Source organism: Conger conger, chromosome 12 (genome assembly GCF_963514075.1).
Source record: "Conger conger chromosome 12, fConCon1.1, whole genome shotgun sequence".
Taxonomy (NCBI): Eukaryota; Metazoa; Chordata; class Actinopteri; order Anguilliformes; family Congridae; genus Conger; species Conger conger.
Genome location: NC_083771.1, coordinates 17,340,529 through 17,367,994, shown reverse-complemented (window position 1 = coordinate 17,367,994; position 27,466 = coordinate 17,340,529). Strand labels below are relative to the sequence as shown.

Genomic DNA, 27,466 nt, shown 5'->3' with positions numbered 1-27,466 from the left:
GAGGACCCAGCGTGAGCTGAGCGTTGATCGGTGTCGCTACAAAAATAGCTGAAATCGTTCCGTCTCCCTGGAGTGACCCCATGCTGAAATTATGGGCACCTTTCTGAGAAGTGTAGATGGCTCCAATAAATGTGTTTTTACAGTTTAGTAAAATAAACGGGGCTCAAGTGTGGGTTTTTTCCCCCCACACTTGCCTGGTTGGGAAATGTATATGCTTCTATTTATGGTTGACTGGATTTTGCTAATTTTACCTAAAGTGCACTGAAACACCCAAAGCTCAATCTGTGAAACCGGCCCATTATCTATCATCTGGCATCAGATATTGATAAAATGTCTGTTACAGAAGAACTGAAAGCTACTGAAGAAGGACAGTGCTTGAAGGAGCAGGCTAAGAATGGGCTAGTTGAGAGCAGGCTAAGAATGGGCCTGGCTTTTGATATTCATATTCATATTTTGATATGAAGGCAGATTCCGACCCTGTTCAGTCCGACACTGCTTCTCTTGATGACATTGCATTACCGTTATTTAGCTGTTGATTTTTTCTGAAGCGACTTACAGTTGATTAGACTAAGCAGGGGACAATCCCCCCTGGAGCAATGTGGGGAGACCCAGAACCCGCTGGAGAGATTATATATCTGTCCTGGCCAGGGAACGCCTCGGGATCCCCCAGGAGGAGCTAGAATGTGTTGCTGGGGAGAGGGACGCCTGGAATACCCGGCTTTGCCTACTGCCACCGCGACCCGACTCCAGATAAGCGGGTGATGATGGATGGATGGATGGATGGCAATGTGGGATTAATGGGCATGGGCCCAACAGCTGCACTGATCTCATTGTGGCCACACTGGGGAACCCCAAACCTTCTTGGTTCTAGCCTTAAGTCTCAACTTAACCAATAGGCTATAGGCAGTGTGTCCAGAAACTGACCGAAACGCGTTTTATTGTATATGGCATGGTCCTTCTCTTTTCATTTTGCCGCTTCATCTGAGACTTGCTTCCAACTTTCAGATTTTAGGCGGCCCAGCATGCAGTTATACAGAGAGAACCCGATCATGTCTTTTTCTTCTTGCACGCAGCTCTGCTTCTGTGCTGACTTAGCTTAGCGGAGGCAAGTGGAGAGTTGAATGGACAAATTGTGGGTTCGCACTGAATTGTCACTTACCTGATGGGACCAGTTTCCCAGCAGTTTTACTTACCCTGGCCAAGTGTTAACCCTGATACCTCTTTATTTTGTATTTTATTACCCCCGCGCCCCCTCCCCTTCACCCTATACAGTTGTGTTCAAAATAATAGCAGTCCAACATGACTTACCAGATCAATCACTGTTTTTGGTAGAAAATATATTACTACATGGGAAATAATTTACCAGTAGGTGTAGTACAGTCATAGAAAACCAACAGACCCAACATTCATGATACACATGCTCCTGAGTCTGTGTAATTGAATAATTAATTGAAAGAGGCGTGTTCAAAATAATAGCAGTGTGGAGTTCAATTAGTGAGGTCATTCATTCTGTGAAAAAACAGGTGTGAATCAGGTGGCCCTTATTTAAGGATGAAGCCAGCACATGTTTGCACGCATTTCTCTCTGAAAACCTGAGAAAAATGGGTCGTTCCAGACATTGTTCAAAAGAACAGCGTACTTTCATTAAAACGTTGATTGGAGAGGGAAAAACGTATGAAGAAGTGCAGAAAATAATAGGCTGCTCAGCTAAAATGATCTCCAATGCTTTAAAATGGAAAGCAAAACCAGAGAGACGTGGAAGAAAACGAAAGACTACCATTCGAATGGATCGAAGAATAGCCAGAATGGCAAAGACTCAGCCAATGATCAGCTCCAGGGTGATCAAAGACAGTCTGAAGTTACCGGTGAGTACTGTGACAATTAGAAGACGCCTGTGTGAAGCTAATCTATCGGCAAGAAGCCCCCGCAAAGTCCCACTGTTAAAAAAAAAAGACACGTGCTGAAGAGGATACAATTTGCCAAAGAACATATCAACTGGCCTAAAGAGAAATGGAGAAGCATTTTGTGGACTGATGAAAGTAAGATTGTTCTTTTTGGGTCCAAGGGACGCAGGCAGTTTGTCAGATGACCACCAAACACTGAATTCAAGCCACAGTACACTCTAAAGACAGTGAAACATGGTGGTGCAAGCATCATGATATGGGGATGTTTCTCTTACTATGGTGTTGGGCCTATTTATCGCATACAAGGGATCATGGATCAGTTTGCCTATATCAAAATACTTGAAGAGGTCATGTTGCCTTATGCCGAAGAGGAAATGCACTTGAAATGGGTGTTTCAACAAGACAACGACCCCAAACACACCAGTAAGTGAGCAGCATCTTGGTTCCAGACCAACAAAATTAAAGTTATGGAGTGGCTAGCCCAATCCCCGGACCTTAATCCGATTGAAAACTTGTGAGGTGACATCAAAAATGCTGTTTCTGAGGCAAAACCAAGAAATGCAGAGGAATTGTGGAATGTTGTCAAATCATCCTGGGCTGAAATACCTGTTCATAGGTGCCAGAAGTTGGTCGATTCCATGCAACACAGATGTGAAGCAGTTCTCAGAAACCGTGGTTATACAACTAAATATTAGTTTAGTGATTCACAGGAATGCTAAGTCGTGAAGATTTTTCAGTTTATACAGTAAATATTTGAGTTTGTAAAGAAAAATGCAGACACTTGCTATTTTCTTGAACAGCCCAATATTCATTTTTCTTCATTTTCTGTAAAGTAATTAAAAAATTGACACATTTTTCTTCATGTTTTGATTTAGGATATAATGTGCGGTGTCCCCAATGCATCGAAATAAAAACTATTATAAGGATTTTGAGCTTTACTCATGTTTTTAAACACACTGCTATTATTTTGAACACAACTGTATGTCTAATGGAGGCCTCCCCAAAGTGAAACAGTTTGGGTCAGAATAAGTATTTGACAGGTCCATCCATTATATTCCAGAGGAGATATTCTCCCCCACCGTAAGTAAGGCAAGACAACTTGGAGCATATTGCATCACACGGCATATTACACGCCTCTTTCGTTCCGCATAAAATATAGCCCTGTATAAATAAAAAAAGAAAAAAAAAAAAGGGCAGAAATATTTGCTGTTTCGTGGTTCCAGAGTCAGGACTTTGGGTATGAGAAAGGTGTGTGGGCACAGTGTGGCTTACAGTGTCAGCACTGGGTGCAGTGTTCACCTCAAAAGCTAGTGAAAATGGCTGCAAACACCAACACATGAAACGGTGGCCTTGTGCTGCCTGAGCGTGAGATCTGGCCATATCCTGTTGGACACTGCGGTGTGTGTGTGGGGGGGGGGGTTATAGTGTGCTCTAGCCCCTGTGATATGTATGCTCTTGTTAGTAATCAGCGTGCGATTCCGCTCCTCTTTCATCCTGTCCGCCTGGCGTAAACGAGGGAAAGTGTGCCCGCGTCTGCCGCTGCTCTTATCAGCAGAGAGGCCTGCTGGGCGGGGGGGTTGTCTGTGCCCCTCCAGGGCCCTCCTCATTTACAGTCACGGCGCCTCTGAGTGGATCCGGCCTCGCCGAGCTGCGACCCAGATGTGTCTGTCAGCACCGCCCATAACTGCCCCTTTTCCGCGGTTCCGTGTTCGCAGCGAACGGTCCGGCACTCCAGTCTGAATCACGAAAATAATGAAGAATGTTTTTACCTCAGAGGGGACGGACTACCCAATTGCAGTGTTCAGATTTCATTCTGTTGAATGGGCTTGTTTTTCTTTTTCTGCGGCCCGATAAGTGTTCTCGGTTGTTACGAGCGCGGCTCTGATTGCTGCCTGTAAGGAGCTCTGTGGAATCGGCTTTGCTTTGTGAACCCTGGCCGCATCTGAGAGGTGGTGGGGCAGCGAACAACCTGACGATGGCAGGGTGTGGATGGGGGGGTGGGGGTGGGGGTTTGGAAGTTTCCTTTCCCGGTACTTACCATCGCTCCGTTAGCTCATTAGCTGTTACTGTTGCTCGAATTACTCCAATGACTGCATTCACTTGACGGTTGTAGTAGTAACCTTAGTAACACGTTTCCTATGTGAAACAGAACAGCTGCGAGCTGACGTTCAAGAGTTCATCAAGAGGCCATGTGATGATTTAATTGAATAATTGAGCGGAAATTTTGAAACCATTACCCACCTCTTCGCCCAAACCCTACCTTGGGAGCTGCTTTTGGTAAAGATTTACTTGGGGTGGGAGTGATTGATTAATTGGGGCGAGGGGGATTTTTTCTAGGGGGCTTGTGTCCATAGCACTTCCTGTTTCCAGGGTCCTCCTTTTATCGATGCTGATATGAAACTATTCCGTCTGCACCCCACGCTGGTATTGGTGCACTATGATTGGGGAGTGCCTCTTTCCCATCCATTAAAATGCAGTCCGCTCTTCAAAAATGTCCTGTTACTTGAACCGCAGTCGACAATCAGATCTCTTTACCGGTTGACCTAGGCGAGCTGGCTGACCTCCTGCCTGCTGGCGGGAGAAAAGAAAAATCTCATGAGCAAATTAATGTCACATAACATCAGCTACGTGATGCACTGCACTAGCGGGGGGGGGTGTGTGTGTGCGTGCATACAGAAGCAGTGTCACTGTTTCTTGCACAGACTCTTGTGATGATGTGGTCAGTCATTTGGTCATTCCAAAACTGTCATGAATGCAGCACATTCGAGCAATACAAAGCCGTCCTGAGCTGTTACACCATCACACCATGAACCTCCACTGGATTATCCCCACTTGTGAGCGTGAGTGTTTGTGAGAGAGAGAGAGAGAGAGAGAGAGAGTGAGTGAGTGTGTGTGAGGGGGTCAGGAGGGAAATTTCTAATCATTTTCATATCTTATTTAAGTTTTAGTTAGGTTATGTGACATACATATAATAGATGCTACATACAAATACAAAGCTGCTTTCTTGGCACCTGTTTTCTGTGTAATTGAAGGCAGTAAGTTAAGGCCAGTTTATAGTTAGGTGATGTATGATTGGACGATGAATATCCCTACATTGTCACCAACATTCCATTATTGCCCAACTTTGATGTGGGGCGACATGACTCAGGCAGTAAGAGCAGTCGTTTGGCAGTCGGAGAGTTGCCGGTTCGATCCCCCGCCCGGGCTGTGTCGAAGTGTCCCTGAGCAAGACACCTAACCCCCAAATGCTCCTGACGAGCTGGTCGGGGCCTTGCATGGCAGCCAATCGCCGTCGGTGTACGAGTGTGTGTATGAATGGGTGAATGAGAAGCATCAATTGTACAGCGCTTTGGATAAAGGCGCTATATAAATGCCAACCATTTACCATTTAGTTTAGACTAACATTTCAACACCTAGCACCTAAAATTTTTAGCTGAGACCAACATTTCCTCGTACCCTACGCCAGAGATACTCTAATCTGGCCCTCCAGGCTGGCAGTGCCGGTTCTCACTCCTCCCCTCTAAGCGGGAACCCGTTTAAACCTGGGGACACATGGCGAGTTAAATATCTGCCAATCAGTGACCTTAATCAGTTCACTGTCAGAGAGGAATAGCGACAGTACTACTGGGTCCCCCGCCTGAGAGAAATACAGGAGTTCAACTCTGAGATGGCTGCTGATAATGAAGTATGAAAGATGATTTGAAGGGATTATAAATGAGAGCGCGCTGCCCAGCGTTGGCGCTGGTGGGGCCGGGTCTGAGAGCTCTCTCACTGCACAGTATTCACTTTAATGCCCTGTCTGCTTCACTGTTCCAATCTCAGAGCAATTAGCCACAGATAGCAGGCCATTTTAAACCAGTGTCAGGGGAGGCTTCGGGTTCAGTGTCTGAGGAAAATGAGCTTCACCATGTATTAATGCAGCACTGCTTCTTAAATCACACACACACACACACACACACACACACACACACACACACACACACTCTCTCTCTGGCTCTCTCTCTCTCACACACACACACACACACACACACACACTCTCTCTCTGGCTCTCTCTCTCTCACACACACACACACACACACACACACACACTCTGGCTCTCTCTCTCACACACACACACACACACACACACACACACACACACACACACACACACACACACACACACTCTCTCTCTGGCTCTCTCTCTCACACACACACACACACACACACTCTCTCTCTGGCTCTCTCTCACACACACACACACACACACACACACACTCTCTCTCTCTGGCGCTCTCTCTCACACACACACACACACACACACACACACACACACAGTAGAAGCAGCTTCCACCCCAGCTCATAGCCGTGTGTATGCAGTCTCACCCGTGTGAATGAAATGCCCCCAGCATTCATTAATACAATGTGGGGAGCTCAGAGAGCCTTATCTCTGCAGTTTGCTGTTGTCGGCTGGGACTGCTGGAATTGAAGGTTGTAGTTTTGCCAGCATTAATTACTACAACGACTACAACTATAGAATGTACTGCAAGGTGGATTCGTCCACCAGTGTTCATTTCCACAATGGCTTGGACTGCCTTTACAAATGAGACTTTGGTGCAATAAGCACTTTTATGTTGAGTTATTAACGGCTGTAAATGTTGTACTGTGAATGTTGCCTGTATAACCTGGAGGCCTAAGATCTGATGTAAATTCCAGCTAAAGGTGGGCTAAGATGGTCACAATGGCTTATAGCTGGTCAAGCATATTTACCAGCTTGTATAGTCCGTTAGTCAACCAGTTTGACGACCAGCTTACTCTTCCAGCCTAACCTGCTTTGACAAACTTTATCCAGCTTTGACCTGGCAAAGACCGGCTATGACCAGTTATAAGTGTCGAAAACACCGTTTAATCCATCTCAAACCATCTTAGAATGCCAGCTGGTCTTCTCTGGAATTTTCAGCAGTCTTCCTCCCCCATATCTGTTCTGTTCGGGAAATCATTTTCCGCTCGCTGTAAGGAGCTTAACTCTGGAAGCTGGCTGCGCTCAACTAATTAACCCCATTGCCCGTTTTTTTTTTACCCCAAGCTAGCCACCACCATTCCCTCTACCTGAAACGCCCACATCCCGAATTTACAGTACATGAGTTATTTTTTATCCCAAGCGACTTACTGTTGATTAGACTGAAGTAGGGGCCATTTCCCCCTGGAGGCAATGTGGGGTTAAGGGCCTTGCTCAAGGGCTGAACTGCAGCACTGATTTTTGTACTGTGCTTACACTGGGGCTTGAACCACCTACCTTCAAAGTCCCAGTCACACACCTTACCCACGAGGCTATAGGTTGCCCATACCGGAGTGCACCGACCGCAGGTCAACGGCAGGTGAATATGCGGAGGGGCCCGCGTGGCCCCTCTGCAGCTGCATGTGATCACCTGACCCGGTTCAGTTCGCCCAGCTGAGTGTGTGTGTGAGTGCGCGTGTGCGCGTGTGCGCGTGTGCGCGTGTGCGCGTGTGCGCGTGTGCGCGTGTGCGAGTGTGCGAGTGTGCGAGTGTGCGCGTGTGCGCGTGTGCGCGTGTGCGCGTGTGCGCGTGTGCGCGTGTGCGTGCATATGCGTGTGTTTCCTGAGCGTTTTGCGCAGGGCGCAGCTCCATGTTGGCTGGTTGGGGATGGGCTTCCTACAGGAAATCTGAGGGAAGGAGCTCTGTTGGTCTGTTTACTCCCAGCCAAACGGCCATCAGTCCCAGCGCGAGGACTAACACCGTTCCCTCTCTCTGCTTCTCTCAAACTCGTCTCGGTGAGTCTCCTGGTTTCAGCAGCGTTGTGCGAATTCCTTTCGTTTTTTTATACGAACACTAGATGTGTTCTTGTGAAATCTGTGGCAGCTCTTTGCGGAGAGGAAATGGTGTCCACGGTGAGGAATGCGAGCTATGCGCCGTGCAGATATCCTGCCAGCCGCCGGGGGCCTTCGCTCTGCCACTGCGCGTGCTGTGCTCGCTCGCGGTTTGAAGGATGGCTCTCCTGGTTTTGATCCGTATGGTTCAAACACAGGGCTGTGTGCAGATCTGACTGTCCTCAGACTGAGGTTAGAGGCTGTTGCCTGGGGTTTGTAGCTCTGTATTGACTGCCCTCGCCTGAGGTCTGATTGATTGCTTTAGCCTGGGGTCTAGTATCTCTGGATTGATTGGTTTTGCCTGTGGTCTAGTAGTGCTGTATTGATTGCTTTTGCTTGGGGATTGTAGCTCTGTATTGATTGCTTTTGCCTGGTGTTTCGTAGGTCTGTATTGATTGCTTCTGCTGGGGGTTTAGTAGGTCTGTATTGATTGCTTTTGCCTGGTGTTTCATAGGTCTGTATTGATTCATTTTGCCGGGGTTTAGTAGGTCTGTATTGATTGCTTCTGCCAGGGGTTTAGTAGGTCTGTATTGATTGCTTTTGCCTGGAGTTTAGTATCTTGTATTCGTGGCTTGGGTTTAGTAGGTCTGTATTGGTGGCTTTAGCCTCGCGTTTGGTCGGTATGTATTGGTGGTTTTGGCATGGGGTTTTAGGTGGTTGTAGTGGTGGCTTTAGCCTGGGGTTTAGGTGGTTGTAGTGGTGGCTCAGTAACTGTTTTAGTGTGTGTTTGTGTGTTATGAGACTGGCCTGTGAAAGCGTGGTGCTGTTCAGCTGTGTTAAGTTATGTTTTGGTAAGTCTGTGTCACGGTTGTGTGAGCCTTGGTGATTCTTGTTGTGATTCAATCCGCGGTGTGTGGGGGGCTGTACGATCCCTGCTTTTTGTCGGACTGACAGCCGTTTCAAGTGTGACTGTTCATCTGGGCCAGAAGCCCCCGCTGTCTGTGATCCTGCGATCCTACTGACCCCCCTTTCCAAAGGACACTGGGCTCCGGTTGCCAAGTTTAAGTGTCTGTTCCCGTGCAACTGACTGACGTGACGGTCATAGCCTCCCCACGATTGGGGGCCAGACCCCACCCTGACCTCCCCCTTGCCCCCCCCCCCCCCCCCCCCGACAGGAAGGAAATGTTTGGGGGGGCGGGGGGGGGGACTCCAAAGCCAAGTCAGAATGAGTCTGCTCAGAAATCAGTCAGAATGAAAAGGGGGGGGGGGGTGTGAGGGTGTAGTTTAACGCAGGGGCAGAGGGCGTAGCCGATTTGGGCAAGGGCAGCTCTGTTTCCTGCAGACACATTCCAGCTCAGGACAAACGGGGCACGCACTGGAACAATGCAGACATCGCTCAGCACTGTGGGGGGAGCGTCAGTGAGCACAGAGACCCAGCACCTTCTGTGTACGCTGCGTACGTGTAAACGGTGAGCCCATCGCTGCTCAGGGTAAATGCACAGGTTACTGGGGAGGCGCAGGAGCCAATGAGATGTGCCTTCTGTGAGGGAAGCAGGGTCATGATGTTTTATTTGTTGTGCGTCTAAGTCTTAAGTGTGTGTGCATTTCCTGCTGTTTATGTCCTCTCCCCTAGTTCTGTCCTTTCTCACGGCCGTCTTTGGATTTGTGTCATTACAGGGTAGTTCGCGTACATATCTGCTTTGAATGCTTTTACAGCTATCCTGCAAACATTTTATCTTTATAAATAATTACTTGTCAGTTAATCATGCAATCATACAAAAGCTTCATGTAAGGGTTACTGAAGGCGATGGCATTTGGTCAAACCAAATTTGTTTTTAAATTTTTGAACTCCTATTAATTCATGAGCAATAATGGTCAATATTGAAATTCATTTGATTTAATTTGCTGCAAAACTGAAGACGATGCATGAGTATTAAAAGCAACATTGACACAATTTAATTTAGAAGTAGTTCCAGTCAGTACATAAATCCCACATTTACACGACAGTTTATCAGGTGCAATTATCCAGAGTGGATTTACACAGACTAACAGTCCATTTATGCCGCTTGATATTTTGCTGAAGCAGTTCAGGTTAACGCATGAATGTTCTTTGTGGAAGTTTTTGAATTCCTTTGGTGCACTTGTCAAGCTATTTCAGATCACAAAGCTGTGTCAAATCAGTCAATGTATGAGGCTACAGCGTGGGTTTTTCTTAACATTCTGCTTTATAGTCATTCACCACAAAGACATTCCTTCTACACCAAGCAGAATGACCTCTGACCGTTTACATAATTCTAGTCTTTTGTCAAATACACATCAAGTACCTTCGCCCAAGGCAGCGTCTCCCCAGGGAATTGAACCCGCAACCTAGCGGTTACACTGCGCCACTGAACAGCTGAAGTGTGCTGAGCGCAGGTGTGGAGCACGCGGATGTGGAGCCCCCTCGTTCCTCCGTCTGAGGGCAGCGAGCGCGTTTAACTCCGCACGGTGGAAACGGCGGACTGCGGCGCAGTCACGGGGAAAAGCGCTGCGTTTACCGTCGATGCGCTGTCCTGCGCGCTCCTGCTGTCTTTCCGCTTCAGTGGCGGCGGGAAGCGCGTTGGCGGCAGCGGCAGGTCTGTGGCGGAGGCTCTGCGCTCGCTGTGCTGGAGTAATGAGCTGGAAACTGCTGGCCTTGGCATATTAGCACCGCCGTTAGCGACGTGCCACTCCTGCCTGGCCTAACCCCAGGGCCCTCCCTGACTGAGCCTGGAGCTCCGCCCGTTAACTCCACCGGACCGCTACGGCAGGGGCAGGGGCCCGAGTGTGGAGAGAGGTGGCCCCCGGAGTGTGGGGGCCGGGGATTGACCGAGTGGGTCCCAGGCTTTTAGCGTAATTCTGATTCCCCAGGGGAAATGAGAACGAGGCAGCGCCACAATGGGCCAATAGGAGCGCTGGTGCTCATGTGCAGGAATATGTTTCATTAATGAAAAGAAACGCACATTGAGGGAGGTTTTTATTTTTTATTAAGGTCTACATGCATCAGCGTTCTCTTCCTGGTTTTAGTATGTAAAATGCTCACAAATCAGTTGCAAAGAGCAGCAACGTAGGTTTTTTTTACCCTACCCCTCCGCCTCCTGTGGTCAGCTCGGTCAGTTCTCTGTGCTAACCTTTAGCAATGCCATCCTATAATTCTGCAAAAACATACATCATGTCACGTTTCACATCGTTTGGCAGCTCTGAAAATAGCAGTTTTAAATACGCTTGCTGCCTCCAGGATGATGTGAAAAGCATTTGGCGGTTAAACGGCACAGACTGAAACTTGGCGCTCACACGCTGCAAAAAGCAGCCTAAAAAAAAAATAGTGCTTTTCGCACAGCGGAAGAGGGATTCTGCCTCAAACAGAATTCATCAGACAGGCAGACACTGTAATGCATTCAATTAGCCTGCTATTGAACGGTTCGCATGTGATGCGCTCGTCTCTGACAGCCTGCCGGCTGTAGCGGAATTAGATAAATGAATCCCATCTTTCTCTCCAGAGCAGAAAACTTATTTTTCGTGCCAGTGAGCTTGGAACAGTCACATTCCCACTTTGCCAAATTGGTTAGTGGAGAACTGAACACAAAATTAACTAGACAATTTAGGTACGTGTTTATTTTTTTGGTTTTTCGACAATGTAGCACAGCATGCCGTGTCAATGTTGAGTCTGTGGCCACTGGAGGTTTTTAAAAAAACCAAAAGCGATATTGTTTAGAGATTTCTTCCCATGGGGGAAGTTTTTTTTTTTTTTTTTCTCACCAGTGTTTGAGTGCTTTTCTCCTCACTATGAAGTTCTCCTCATTTGGGGGGTTCGAGCTTGGTGTTTATCCTTTTCATTTTGCGCTTCTGCTACCTGTAAAGCATTTTTGTAACGATCTAAAAACTGAAAATACAAATCTAATTTAATTGAAATTTTTTTTTCCCCTTAGTTTAAAAAGTCTCATGGCATTCATCAGTGCTCTTTGCTGCAGACTCCACTATCGATTCAGAAGAGCGCGTGTCGGCATAAATGTGTCCCTGACATTTCTTATCATACACCAACTTGCTGGTCAGGCTCACACAGACTTTAGTGGGAGGAAGGCACTTCCTGTGCAGCTCAACAGGCGGACATACAGTTCCTGCCCTTTACCGGTTAGGAAGTGTCAAAAGCGAATGTCTCCCTGGTGGAGAACGTTTCCCAGGCCCTCTGCTAAATTGGTGACAATATTAGCAGAGCGATGTCGCAGAGTAATGTAGCGGAGTGATGCAGATAACTTTTTTTTGTTTTTTTTTGGTTGTTTTTTTTGGGGTCACCACAACTGTTACGCCATTGTGTTACATCATCTGACAGTTCACATTGCCTGGCTTTGTGTGTTCTTTAACGGACCACCTCATCCAAGTGGTGGGGTAGGTTGTATTTATAGCCCGTTTCCAGCCCATTTCCCGCTCTGCATGTTTAATAAAAGCAGGTTACTGGCTGACTCTAATAGTAGCAAGCCCAGTGTGTTTGTGAGAGGGCAACAGTGGCTCAGGCAGTAAGAACAGTCGTCTGGCTATCATGCATGCTATTGTTGCTGGTTCGATTCCCACCCTGGGTGTCTTGAAGTGTCCCTGAGCAAGACACCTAACCACCAAATTCTCCTGAGGAGCTGGTTGGTGTCTTGCATGGCAGCCAATGGTGTGTGAGTGTGTGTATGAATGGGTGAATGAGAAACATCAATTGTACATTGCTTTGGATAAAGGCGCTATATAAATGTCAGCCATTTACCATTTATACATAAATAATCTCACAGTAGGACTGTGTCCTAACCTTATTCATTATGAGATGAAAGGCAGACCTGACCCAAGATCACAGCCAGTATTTGTGACGCATCTCCCAGTAGGAGTGCAGATCCACGGTGAATGCATCTCAAAGTGAATTTCGTGAAAGCAATGCATTTTTGAGAAACTGAGGTCTGATGTTTTCTGCTTCACTGGGTCTGGTGTTTTAATTTTCAACCTCAGTGGTTTTCGTTTTGAATGGTGTCAGAGACGGGAGTGTAGAGCTGGTGATGGGCTTGTTCCTTGGCTTCTTGAGAGCATGTCTAATGTTGCTTTCTGTTTGCGATGCTATCATGTAATTTCCTGCGACGTGGAATATGGATTCATAACGGCGTTTACACCTCCCCTCCCTCCACAACCCCCAGATAATCCTTCCTTCTGAGAAGTCGTGTGGCATTACCTCACCTTCACTAAAAACAGCAGCAAGGGGCTCAAGATGTCCCCCACCCCACCTGCCTCCTCTTTCTGTGGAATGACCCCAGCTCCACGGCCACCATCGACGTCAGCCATCGCCATCATCAATAAGTCTGACAGCCGACTGTCGTGTTTCGCTAGCTCACTTCACATCGGATGTCTATGATGTTTTCACTCATGAGATTAAGCAACGATGCTCTTATTCAGTTGTAACCATAGACTACGTAAGAATAGGTTTTGCAACCTGCTAGTCTCTCATGAGACGACATCTGTAGTACATGCACGATCACGTAGCCGAAGTGAATAGCCACCAACTTTATCATTTGGACTTAAATAAGGCAAAACAAGCAGAACTGACGCGTGTCAACCATCGAGAAATGAACCTCAGTAATTCTCTAACTTTCACACTGCCATCGAACGTGACGCGATGGCTACAGTGGAGCCGCTGTTATTAATTACAATGGATTCGTTCCCAGTGTCTGCTGACTGATGGCGGTGGCTGACGTTGATGGCTGCAGTGGAGCCGTGCCGTTGGGCAGAATGGCAATGGGCACCGCCAATAGAGCTGTTGTAAGGACTGGCAGTCCAAAATGACTCAATCTCCTGCAAGCGCAGAAACCTCTAACCTATCAGAACCTAGTGATGAGAACAGGCTAGCAACAGCCTGGCAACAGGCTATAAAGCCTTGCCTTTTGCCTACCGCTAAAGTGCACTTAAATGTATAATAATAAAAATTATGGGAGTGTAATTTCATTTTTGTTAAGGGCCTGGCAGTCCCCCCCCCCCCCCACCGCCCCAGCTCTGCTCATTGGCCAGTTGATCCACTGTGCCCCACGTACTGACGTGCTCCACGGGGTGTCTGAAGCTGGGTGTGAGGTGGGGGGGGGGTGGGTTCAGTCTTCCCTCCCTCATTGGCCGGCGTCTGGCACCACGCCGACGCCCCAACTGTAAAGGAGTGATATATTCACTGCGCGATTCGAAGCCACTGAATGTATACAGTCCGTTTTATTTGAAACGGAGTGGGGGAAAAGCCCGTCTTTGTCCAATGTAACTGAGATGTGAAATATGCGCCCCTGTGAACGTGCCCAGCCTGCTGCAGTGCCGTGGTGTCCAGGGGTTTATGGCACAGGCCTGTGATTGAGGCAGTGGGTGCCTTATTCTGAAAGGTTTAATGGAGCTGTACGAAAATCCTTTTCTCGTGAAGCATGTCAATAATTCTGCCTGTATGCCCAAGCAGGCCTATGCGACAGCAGCTGAGATGCACGCATTCTGTATTCAGTCATACATTCTGAATAATTTCAATGATATTTTCTGCACTCGGTTTCAGAATGTGGAAGAGAAGCGATTATTATTCTGACGTGAATGGATTTGATCATTAACACGCTCCTTAAATCCAGGACAGAGACAAATGCACACACTTATGTGCCCATGTGTGAATCTTCCTCATAACGCAGTGGGGTTCCTCTGCGTAGATCAGCCATTTTGCGTGTTTATGGAACAGCTCTGTGGCTGGAGTGGATTTAACCTTGCAGTTTACAGCCTATAGGCTCTTATTTCAGCCTCATAAGCCTGTGAACCTCATTTTCACTTAGTGAAATGTACGTACGCAGTATTGGATCCAGTGTGGTTGGGGAATAGGGTGGTTCACTTCGTGAAATGTACGTATGCAGTATTGGATCCAGTTTTTTTTATTTTTATCTGTAAACTTGTTTGTTTGCATACTTTTATAGTGAAACATTTGAATCCGTGCCATGATGGCACAAAAACTGGGAGAAAAGCGTTTTCTGTTGCACTATAAAGTTTACTGCTGTCCCTGCCCCAATTGTGATGTACCTCTCTGGAGTATATGTTATATGGATGTTGTGTGGGTGAATTGTTACCGCTCATTTTATCTGGATAGCAAGCTGTGATCGATGAATTGGGTGGTTCATGAATACTTTATCCAAATAAGATGGACATACCTTCTGTGACTGGCTCCTGTGCTATCGCCATGTGACTAGAAACACCGCCGATATGGCGGCTTCAGAGGAAAAAACTCACTTTTTCCATGGTTTGTTTTTTGTCATCACGTCTTTTTGGCGTGGAGAACATGTTTCCGTTCCCTCCTTTCATGTCTTTTTTCTTTTGCTCAGTTTTTCTTTAATCCTGTTTTTGTTTCTTGAAGGAGGTTAAGAGGAACAAAATGCTAATCAATAGCACCAAATCCGAGTGGACTTGCTCACAGTCCAAACCATGACAGGCCCATTAATACTTGGAGCTCAAAGAACAACGGGCTTATTCTTTTATGCATGCAGTTCAGATGTGTTCACTTTATCCTTGGCCACGCTGCCCGCTATTTAATTCAAAGCACTCCCAGGACTGAAATGGGGGACGGAACAAGGAAACGATCAGTCACTTTTAATTAATTTACATCCAGACCAAGGCTGAAATCTTCTCATAGAAGCGCTTATTATAGGTCAGGCATTAATAAATTATTCACATTTCAGATGCTGCTAATATCTTCCAGGGCTGTCTGAGGTTACAGGACAGACTACCCCACTGAAATGCTCTGCCTCCTTTAGAACTCACCCTAGGAGGAAGCAAGCCTCTATTCAGAAGTTTCTGGCGTTTGAGCTGTGGGCTTGGGTCATGTGCCTCGATTTTGTGGCAGGGGTCACATTTCTGGCTGCGGGGGTGGGAAAGGGGGGTCGGGGGGCAGTGCCGTTCCCTTCTCTGTTTTCTGCCACTTTCTCCCACATCGGTGCATGGACCGGGGCTCTCAGTGTAAAGAGGGACGCACATACGGGGTGAGTTGAGGAAAGATCTGCTCTTCCATCCGCCGTGCTGAGCCGAGGCGAGGTGTGATGTCATAGACTGGCTTTCTGACTGGAGGATGAGAACATCTGCCGCTGGAACGCACCAATAGATTGAATTTCTGCAGCTGCCAAGTCAACGTCTCATAAACCATAACTCTTAAACCACCGCTGTCATGGTGTTTAATAAATCTGCTTTACTGTATGTGTCATTAAGCAAATCCTTTGCAGCTTTTCCTATTCAGATGATTAAGCGGAGAACATGTTTTCATATTGGGAGTGCTGGTTTTATTTGGCAAGCAGTCTAGTGCCTTAGTGGTTTTCTGCCCAGGTATTTGGGGAAATGTGAACACAGTTTTGTGGTTGAGGAATGTTTGCCTTGGCCTTACTGAGACAATGGAGTGGAGTGGGATTTGTGGCAGAATTCTCAGTGGTGAGTAGAGTGGGAATTGTGGGATTTCTCTCAGCGGTGAGTGGAGTGGGATTTGTGGCCGGATTCCCAGTGGTAAGGAGGAGTGAATTGGGAATTGTGTGGGTATTCCCAGTGGTGGGGAGGAGTGAATTGGGAATTGTGTGGGTATTCCCAGTGGTGAGGAGGAGTGAATTTGGAATTTTGAGGGTATTCCCAGTGGTGAGGACTGAATTTGGAATTTGGAGGGTATTCCCAGTGGTGAGGATGGAATGAATTTGGAATTTTGTGGGTATTCCCAGTGCTGAGGAGGAGTGAATTTGGAATTTTGTGGGTATTCCCAGGGGCGAGGATTTGTATTTAAGTCCATGTGGTGGGGAGAGTGGAGCAGTAAGGCACAGATGTGTTTGAAAGGAATGACAGACACTCAGATCTTGGCTACATGTCGCAGAGAAGTGTGTTTGTGCCAGGAGTTGACTCACTCTGGCACATTCTATGCTTCCAGCACAGGGCCAACGTGGCCCTGTATATGTGTGCGTGTATGTGTGTATGTGCGTGGGCCGTGTGTGTGTGTGTGTGTGTGTGTGTGTGTGTGTGTGTGTGTGTGTGTGTGTGTGTGTGTGTGTGTGTGTGTGTGTGTGTGTGTGTGTGTGTGTGTGTGTGTGTGTGTGTGTGTGTGTGTGTGTGTGTGTGTGTGTGTGTGTATATACGTTCCATTAATGTCATAGTATGTAGTCATACTCTTAGAAATAGTTGCGTGTGGGTGCAGGTCTAACCGGGCGCCTCTCCGCTCTCCTCAGCTCCACCTGGCAGCCCTGGCCTCGCTGAAGGGGGACGTGGTGGAGCTGAACAAGCGTCTTCTGCAGAGCGAGCGAGAGCGGGACCTTCTGGAGAAGAGGCTGGCCAAGGCTCAGGTGAGGCCCAGGGCATGGCCCAACATCTCCCCAAAAATGAGCAGTGTGTCCCCCTTTTCAACCCGCTGCAGGGCCCAACACCGCCCCCTTTTCTTTGCTTTTAGTTAATCCTGGTTGTCATGGCATCTTAACTGCAACTATGGTTGATAGTTGGACCAAAATAAATGTGACAGTTAAAAAAAAAACGTTAGGGTTTTTTAAATTGTCATGTTGAGTGGTTGTGTGTCGTTGTCCCCCCCCATGTTAAAATGTTAAAATGAAACCGACGCTCTTGCCCGGTTGTGGGTTGCAGGTTCGTATCCGTTTGTTGGACACTGCTGGTTTGGCCTGTCAAACTGGAGGACTCGGCATCAAAGATTCACAGCGGTGCTTTTAAACTGATGTTATTGCACCAACTGGGGAAACACAGACTCAAATTGTCCTCCACTCTTGGCATGCAACTAAATTTGTTTAGGCAAAACCTGAAACTGCCTGAAAGGCGATTTTGTGTTACATATAGTCTTGTTAAATATTGTCCCCTGAATGAATTTGGTTCCCAGTGTCCGTGGGTTAGATGTCAACATGAGCTGTGCTAGTTCAGTTCTCCCAAGCCCCTGTATTCCGATAAAAAGGCGGATTGATCCCGGGAATGTTTGGCACAAGCAAGCCTATCCCATATGCCAAGCCTAATGGGAATCGTCAGTATCCATGCCAACCGCGCGGAATGTATCGGCTCTGTGTGACGGTGCAGCTGTGCGTGTGTGTATGTGTATGAGTGTGTGTGTTCATGTGTGTGTCTGTGTGTGAATGTCTATGTGCACTGGTTGGCGATGCATGCTCATGAAAGCTCAGATTACACACACGTGACGCTGCAGCCGTTGCGTGTTGCCAGGTGTGTTTGTTCAGGAGAGCGGCCGGTTGAAACCCAGCCCCTGGGGGCTTCCTGCTCCGCTCCAAACGGCAACAGAAGTGCACCTTAGAAAAAACAAAAAAAAGTGTAATTGTTTGTTTTTTGGCAGTCCCTCAGTGTTAATTAAAAGCTTCGCTGCAGGCAAAGCTGGCATGCGGGCATCAAGCTTTCAGTATGTTTGAGCCTGAAAGGAACCACTCGCCTAATGCAGGATTACCCAGAATCCTTAGCAGCGGTCAGTTTGTTGCATGGCTATTAGTAGCTGCAGTGAAAGCAGTTATTTGCGGGGGCAGAGACTGGGTTCATTAGGGCGAAAAGAGGTAATAAGTAGAACTGGCTCTTAACTCTGCACAGGGTTCAGCCAGGGCAAGCTCTTGGCCGGGCTCATAAACAGGAAGCACTTCGCTCGGCACCATTAAATACACTTGTCTGTGACCTTTGACCTCATCAGGAGACAAAATGCTGGGCCTGCTCGTAAATCCGCTGCCTGCATGTGCTTTCCCGTGCGGCACTGAGAGAACAGTTTGAGCATCATGGGGAGGGACTCGAGCCACAATGCTCTTCTGCAGGCCCCTTGCTACTTGCTGCAGGGGAAAAATACCCTTTGCTGTTTTTGGGATTTTACTGGGTAGCTTCACCGCCCAGGCCTGTCAGTTTAAACGGGGAGGGGAGATGTCAAACACCGTCTCGCTCCAAATGCATTTTGGGAATGTCCACGCACCTCTGCTGCATGTAAAGACACCAGACCGTCTCTGCCGATCTTTCTCTCGTCTGAAATGAAAAGACGTGTTCCACACCACTGTTGCTTCTTCATGGAGATGATAAATACTGTATGTTGTGGGATACACTGTCAATGGTGGGCCGAGACCTTTTATATTCCGTAGGTGCAGATTTAGGTGTCGATGGTAGGGAGTGGGAACATTTTAGATAAGCTGAAACATCACAGTCAAAACTTGGCTCTATTTATCTGAAATTAGTGATGTTGCGATTACAGTTTCACTTTTAAAAATGTTTTTGGAAGCTACAGTAGCCCAGTCTACCCATGTGTCCCTACCATCTTTAAAACCGAACCGACCGCCCTGTTTTAATCCCCCAGTGCTAATGACTTTCTCCTGGCAAGCTTTCAGCTGCACCATCCTTCAGCATCCTCCTTTATGGGCTTCTGTGGTTTCGGGGTTTAGGGTTAGGGAACTTATTTCGTATTCAGTATCCGTATTCCATATTCAGTTCCCAGCTGGGCCACTGCTGGTGTCCCCTTAACTACAAAAACCAAAAAACGAATTCTGTTTCCGCAAGTATTTTAGTATATTTGGCCTTAATCTTATTTCTATGACTTTCTTAAAAAAAAAAATTTTTTTAAACACACAAAAATATTGCCAATGAGGTCAGAGTTTTAGTAATTTCATGATTGACCAGTTCAACCAAACAGTAACTTAAAATAAACAAATATTTCACATTTATATTTCATATTTTACATTCTTTAAAACCTTTTTATAAGTAGACTTATTACAAGGATTAAACACTTAAGACAGGCTGTCTTTGAGTCAAGGTACCAGAATGGGACATGAAGCCCTTGTGCTTTTGACCCCCGGGGCGGTCCAGGGGGGTCATCACCGCATGAATGGGGGTCCCTGTGTCTGCAGGTCAGGAGTTTTCAGAAGACCTCTTGGCCGGTGTGGTTTGGTCACATGGGCTGAATGGTGTCATTGAATGGACGGGTCCCTGGCCTGTGTGCACTCCCTCTGGGCTCTCTGGCCGAACCTCAACCCCGCCTCACCCGCTTCCCCCACACCCATTGACTCCCCAGCCCGTGCCCAAGATTCGGGAACAAAGCGCTAACTGTTGCCGTTTGCGGTCTGCCAGAATGCACGCGCCTCCTGAACCTGTCCTCACCTGAATTCCACCGCACCCAAGAGAGGGGACTGCAAAGCATCCTGGGTTTAAAACATTTTTTTAATGCATGCCACCCCTTTGATTTACTTCTCAGCGCTTGTAGACATGTTCAGCGCGATGTTCAGGATATATGGTTTTTCCGTCATCGGAGGACCAAAAACAATCTGGCCTCCCGTAATGTCGTTTGGTTTGGCCGCGGCCCAGTTCTCCGACTGCCTCACTCAGTGAATGAAACTCATTGTGTTCCACTCTGTCTCCTCATCGGAGGGGGAAAGCCCTGCTGGAAAGTTCTCTCCTTCGACGCACGATTGTTTTCTTTCCTTTTTCTTTTTTTAAACATGCGCATTTTCTAACGCCGTCGGACGCCTGCCTGCTGTCGGTACGCCGTGGTCTCACGTTTCACTTCACGCCAAAATCCTCTCGCTCTGCCCTGCCCTGGCACACACGGTCTGCAGTGCGCAAGGTCTTTCCAGGAAGCCTTTTCCCCCCTCCTTTCCTCAACATTCCCATCCCCCACCTTTCCCGTCGGAACACCCGGAGCGCTCTGCGGGGTGGATACCCAGGGCTCCGATATGGCTTTAGATGTGCGCTCCCAACCGGAGTGTCTGCTGCGGATAATCACACGCAGGCCCCGGGATTCCGGTTACACAGGAACCGAGGAAGTCTTTTTCCCCACGGCCCCGGAGGAGCCGGGCAGGAGCGTCTGGGCGTCATCTCCCTCAGTTCTGTGCTTTATTCACACCACATGTGAAAACCGGGGATTCCTGGGATCAACAGAACACTCTGCTCTCTCCTTTCTCCTCTACTAACCAAGCCTGACGAGGAAGACTCCACAGAGATCCCGGGAACTGAGGAGAGATGTTAGGAATGGTCCGGGAGATCTTAGGAACTTTGGGGAATTTTATAGTTATAGTCATTTTCTTACTTTGGGCATTTTGAGGATTAGCAGTTGTCACAGTTTTAAAGCCAGGCTGTGAGTATTGATTCCCTTTGACCCTTTATTCTGTTACACTGTCGTTCAGGGATACTCCAGTCATGTCAATCAATCCAAATCCAGCCCTGGGGGGTATTTCATGAAGCAGGATTACGGAGTTAGCTGGATAACTGCGGCAAGTAAAACCCGGAACAGCTCTTTTTACTTCTGTTCCAGAGTTGGGTGGGTTCTTGGTTTTACTCAGTGTAGATGTCCAGCTAAATCCATTATCCTGCTTTGCTATACCGGTCCATGGGGTTCTTCCCTAAACTCAGCAATTATTGCTACAGAATGGCCAGACTATCTTCACATCTGAAGGGAGGGAAGAGAACCAGCAGAGTACTGTGATTTCAGAAATATGGCTGTAGCATACTTTGTCCTTAAGTTTGAGTAAAATGGGGTGTCTCGGTGGCGCAGCCTGTAGAGCACTGACCGCATGCTCATTGCGAGCCGCGACGTCGGCGGTTCGAATCCGACCGTCTGACATTTGTCGCATGTCTTTCCCTCTCTCGCTCCCATTCTTCCTGTCTCTCTATGCTATACTGTCCAATAAAGCTGAAAAAGGCCTAAAAAATATCTTAAAAAAAAAAAAAAAAGTTTGAGTAAAATGTACAGTAAGAAAGATGTGAAAGAAGGTTTTTTTAAAATATATTAATGATTATTTTCCATTGGCAAACAAACTCAGTGAAAGGAAAAAGTTTGATTTAAGTCTCAGCGTCAAACAGCAAATAAAGCTGGTTTCAAGGAGACAATCGCCCAAGTTCAGCAGCCGATCAAATATTTATAGTAGCCAATCCAATATTAGTTCGACTGGCAGCTTGGGGGGCAGATGTGTCCCCCCCCCCCCCCTTCCAAAGATGCACCCTTGGCCCTTTTATCAGTGAGAAGCAAAATTAATTATGATGAATTATTCATTCCTGTACATCATGGGAATGATGTGACTGAGTCTGCAATTGCACAGTGTTGGCATACCTCCCACTAGCAGCAGAATGCTCGGTAATAGCTGTCCATATTTTATCCAATTTTGTTTACGCAAATAAACTATGCATTTTATTCCTACATTGTTGTATAAGTAGTAGATATGAGCAGAACCTTATGCAGATTTGGACCTTATGCATATTTTAAAGAAAATAATCTTGTCCCAAGGAAAAAACAAAACGATATGAACGTTGGTGAATACGAGGCAAAATTGCCAATCCAGAACAAGCCGCAAACCGTTCTTATCAATTGATCTGTGTTTTGCGGATCAGACAGTGGAAGGCCGGGGTTTGATTTAATCCTGCCTGTAGGTCAGGAACCAAGTGACATGCAATTTACGGAAAATAATCTCACAAGAGATTTGTTTTGAAATGTTTCCTGTTTCTGTGCAGTGAGGCATCCAAGAGGTGAAGCATGTTCTTTTGATTCATTCCATTGTTTGTTTTTTTTATTGTTTTTGTGTGTGCGATCAATCTCTTGCTAAATTAATCCAAAGGGCACTGTCATTCTGTTGTGTGTGTGTGTGTGTGTCTGTGGTACTGCAATTCGGTAGAGAGTGTGTGTATATGTGTGTATGTGTGTGTGCGCATGTGTGTCTGTGGTACTGTAATTCTACAGAGTCTGTGTGCCTGTGTGTGTGTGTTCTGTGATACTGTAATTCCATAGTGTGTGTGTCTGTAGTACTGTCATTCTGTAGAGTGTGTGTGTGTGTCTGTGTCTGCATGTGTGCGTGCATGTGTGTCTGTGGTACTGTAAATCTATAGGGGCAAATTGCTGTAACTAATGCCGTCATTAATCTGAGCCAAAGACCACAAGCTGTGTCTGCAAGGCTCCTCGGTCTCCGTGGCGACTCACTGATGCTGCTCAGATTCTGCTGAGAGAGAAGCAGATACAGCACTCATCAGCACCCCTGGACAACAGAAGGGCCTGTCGTGTGTGTGCAAGTGTGTGCGTGTGTGTGTGTATTTCTGTGGTACTGATGTCTGTGTGCATGTGTATGTGTATGTGCGTGTGTGTGTGTCTGTGTGTGTGTGTGTGTGTGTGTGTGTGTGCATCTGAGGTACTGACGTGTGCGTGTGTGTTTGTGTATTTCTCTGGTACTGATGGTGTGTGTGGTGTGTGGTGTGTGGCGTGTGTGCGTGTGTGCATGGTGTGCGTGGTGTGCGTGGGTGTGTGTGTGTGTGTGTTCACCCAGTGTGAGCAGTCCCATCTGATGCGGGAGCATGAGGACGTGCAGGAGAGGACAACGCTGCGCTATGAGGAGAGGATCACTGAGCTGCACAGCATCATCGCCGAGCTCAACAAGAAGATAGACCTGCTGCAGGGCACCTCCATCAGGTCAGAGACCCTATACCCTCCTACACCACCTACACCTCCATCAGGTCAGAGACCCTATACCCTCCTACACCACCTACACCTCCATCAGGTCAGAGACCCTATACCCTCCTACACCACCTACACCTCCATCAGGTCAGAGACCCTATACCCTCCTACACCACCTACACCTCCATCAGGCCAGAGACCCTATACCCTCCTACACCCACCTCCATCAGGTCAGAGACCCTATACCCTCCTACACCCACCTCCATCAGGTCAGAGACTCTATACCCTCCTACACCACCTACACCTCCATCAGGTCAGAGACCCTATACCAGAGGTGCCCAATCTTATCCTAAAAGGGCCGGCGTGGGTGCAGGTTTTTGTTTTAACCCAGCAGTAACACACCTGATTATACTAATGAACTAATCGTGGTCTTTAATCAAGACCTTGATGAGTAGAATCAGCTGTCTTAGTACTGTGCTAAAACAACAACCTGCACACACACCGGCCCTTTCTGGATAAGATTGGATACCCCTGCCCTATACCCTCCTACACCACCTACACCTCCATCAGGCCAGAGACCCTATACCCTCCTACACCCACCTCCATCAGGTCAGAGACCCTATACCCTCCTACACCCACCTCCATCAGGTCAGAGACTCTATACCCTCCTACACCCACCTACACCTCCATCAGGTCAGAGACCCTATACCCTCCTACACCCACCTCCATCAGGTCAGAGACCCTATACCCTCCTACACCTCCATCAGGTCAGAGACCCTATACCCTCCTACACCACCTACACCTCCATCAGGTCAGAGACACTATACCACCTCCATCAGGTCAGAGACCCTATACCCTCCTACACCACCTACACCTCCATCAGGTCAGAGACCCTATACCCTCCTACACCACCTACACCTCCATCAGGTCAGAGACCCTATACCCTCCTACACCCACCTCCATCAGGTCAGAGACCCTATACCCTCCTACACCCACCTCCATCGGGTCAGAGACTCTATACCCTCCTACACCACCTACACCTCCATCAGGTCAGAGACCCTATACCCTCTTATACCACCTCCATCAGGTCAGAGACCCTTACCCTCCTACACCTCCATCAGGTCAGAGACCCTATACCCTCCTACACCACCTACACCTCCATCAGGTCAGAGACCCTATACCCTCCTACACCACCTACACCTCCATCAGGTCAGAGACCCTATACCCTCCTACACCCACCTACACCTCCATCAGGTCAGAGACCCTATACCCTCCTACACCCACCTCCAGCAGGTCAGAGACCCTATACCCTCCTACACCTCCATCAGGTCAGAGACCCTATACCCTCCTACACCCACCTCCATCAGGTCAGAGACCCTATACCCTCCTACACCACCTACACCTCCATCAGGTCAGAGACCCTATACCCTCCTACACCTATACCAACCAGCACGTCACCACAGGCCAAAAAAAATGAAAAAATAAAAAAATCTCACCATAACTCCGGAGGTTATCGAGTTCATCTTATTCTAAAGGGTTCTGTTAGGGTTATGTGACTGGGTTCACATTTAGATTATAGTGCAGCTCACTCTGGTTATTAGAAGCTCTGTTTATAGACAGCTATTCATAATAAAGGTCGTATCAAATGTATTGAAAAACATGAATTCCATTTGAATGAATGGGTAGCTTTCAGGAATCTCCGGATTCAGCTGAAATATCAGACCAGGATGACAAACGCAATGTTGGCCTGCAGCATAGATACGTTTGAACAAGATCTGCAATACACAATGTGACGAGACTCTAGTTATGGCTTTTATGAGAAAAATACCGTTTTACCTCAACATTTGGGTTTGTATGAGAGTGTAAGGATGCAAACTGCGCGGTGCAGTTTGAGTGTAGCGCTCGGCAGTCTTTGAGGGTTCTGCTTTGAATACGGGGTAATTAATGCAGACGGTCTGTTTACTAAAGTGCCATCAACACGGCCAGTCAGCAGGAGGATGGTCACCGCTGTGAGACCGCCGTCTGTCCCTTGCAATTACGATCTCCCCATCCAAGGGGCTCCCTGCATGTTAAGCGTACTCTCTGTGGTAACAGACTTGTCAAAAGATTTAGCATTTTTCTTTTTGAGAGATTGTGTGCGTGCGCTTGCACACCTTGCTTCAGTCAACTCGAGAACTCCAAAGTCGGTACAAAACCAAGTTAACCCATGTTTGACTAAAGACCAAAAATGGTGTGTTAGGAAAAATGACCACGGAGGTCATTCTGTTTGGTGTAGAAAGAAACCCTTGTATAACCCTGTGAATAATGCGTAAGAAATAGTATGTGAATCTAAAGGAAAAACACACTGTTGCCTCACATTGGCTGATTTGGAAAATTTCTTTTTCCAAACCAATTTCTGATCAACTCAACTAGCTTGACGAAGGAATTTCAAAACGTCCTCTTGGGATATTAATGGGTTAATACTCAACCTGTTCCTGAATCAGGCCATTTCTCTTGCCTGATTTATCGCTCGGGTAACAAATTAAACTTATGCCATTCATAACTTGGGAGGGAGAGCGTAATAATTTCTCGCCTTTTTCAATTACAAATATTGACTTTAGATTTCTGGCGTCAGAAAACGGAGCGCGAACCCCTGATTTATGGGGTTTGCGGAATCGCTGCGGTGCATGACTGCCCTCCGCACAGGAAACCCGCCCCCCGAGACTTTGGGCGAGTGAAGTATTTAAATAGGTCCCTGGGAGGGAGCGCGGAGTTGATTGTTTACCACAAAATGAAAACGGTCGATAACAAGAAAAAGTCCAAAGTGCTTCGCGTCGCAATTTGTTTTGCACGACAAAGCGTTTTCTCCACAAATGTTTGACACGCCAACAAGCACTGAAATTACTCTTTTCACAGACAAGCCTCGCTCTGACTGCCAAGCACTTCAAAAAGCATCATTATTGTTAACTCATGCGCAGCAACCAAAAATGATCTACGGGCAGAACGTCAACTGGATTTTAAGCAGATTTTTAAATAATGAATTTCTTAATTAGTTGTGTACAAGCATAAATTTAATGAGGGCTGTATCGCAGGAGAATAGATTCACCCGATAAATTGAACTTGTGGGCTTGAAAGAGCTGTAATTACACCTCAGAGTATGTGGCGTCTCGGGCTGTCGGCTAATTACATTTATTAATATATTAGTATTTGATTTTTTTATTGGCAATAGTTGACTAATCTACCAGCAAACTGTTTCATATTGAATAACAGCCCAGCAACAGAATGAGCCCGGATAGTGTTAGTATTTTAAGTAGACACACTCGTACGATATATGCTCATTTATATGTACTGTTCATTTTGAGGCTCAGTAACTTGCAATGGTGGTTGGTTACCTTTTCTGCCAATTTTGAGTGATTGATGGATTTTTTGTGTAATGTAAGCATATGTTATGTTAGTATACTGACTCCTTACAATAAAACTACAATTCTTTCAATAAACAAAATTTAAATGTAAATAGCTTTGAATAATAAAAGTATTAACAATAATATTTATGTGGCCCTTGGAATGGTTTGAGCATTTAACATTTTTTCCAATGTGTTAGTTTTGTCTTTTGGAGATGACCGTACTCTGGTAGGATTTTGGAGGACGTTTGTATAAATTTGAATATTAAGTACAGGGAACCTTTTACTGAATTTTAATTCAAATGGTGTAATGATAATTTCAGAACTCCTCTCTAAACATGTATGCATCAGGTCAAGGTACATACATATTCATGTGAGTAATTTGCATATGTTTTTGGGGAAACTTCTCAGGACAGTTATGACAGGCCTGTGTTTTCATATTCAGCTGTGCTGTGCTCAGGGACTGTTGAATAATGCAAAAATCACATTTTGCTAAAAACCTTTTTTTAATGAGGGCAGAAAATGGAATGTTCCAGAAAAGAAATAGAAATGTCAAAAATGCTGCCTCTTTGTGTGAATTCCAGTATGCGGTGGGGGGAACCCGGAGTCCAAGGCTGCGTCCAAAATCGCATACTAGCATACTCACATACTCGCATACTCGCATACTACTCGTACTAAATTCCGGGCTGATTTTCACTGAAACGTAGTGTATGTATGCCAAGTATGTGATTTCAGACGTAGCCCAGGACTGTCTCGTCTCTCTTTTTAGTAAGCCACACGATGACCTTTGACTTTTGTCCTTTGACCCCTTGCCTCAGGGAGGAGGATGAGTTCTCAGAGCTCCGGTCGGACCTCAGCCACAGCCAGCCGGAGGCAAATGAGGACGGGCGCAGCGTGGACCAGGACCAGAACTCCGTGTCCCTGCCGGAGAACCAGTCCACCATGGTCACTGCGGACATGGGTAAGACCCGG

General features: G+C 46.9%; 1 protein-coding gene across 4 annotated transcripts in view; it reads left to right on the top strand.

Annotated features, from left to right (window-relative positions):
• The window catches only part of mcc (MCC regulator of WNT signaling pathway), an 87,227-nt gene that overhangs the window by 22,867 nt on the left and 36,894 nt on the right, over positions 1–27,466 (top strand). For 2 of the 4 annotated variants that reach the window (XM_061263655.1, XM_061263658.1), the window contains 3 exons: positions 16,945–17,058; positions 22,996–23,129; positions 27,313–27,455. In XM_061263655.1, the coding sequence (XP_061119639.1) occupies positions 16,945–17,058; positions 22,996–23,129; positions 27,313–27,455 (391 nt within the window). Of the gene's footprint in view, positions 1–16,944; positions 17,059–22,986; positions 23,130–27,312; positions 27,456–27,466 lie in introns of all 4 variants that reach the window. The other 2 variants (XM_061263654.1, XM_061263657.1) reach the window with 1 other exon arrangement.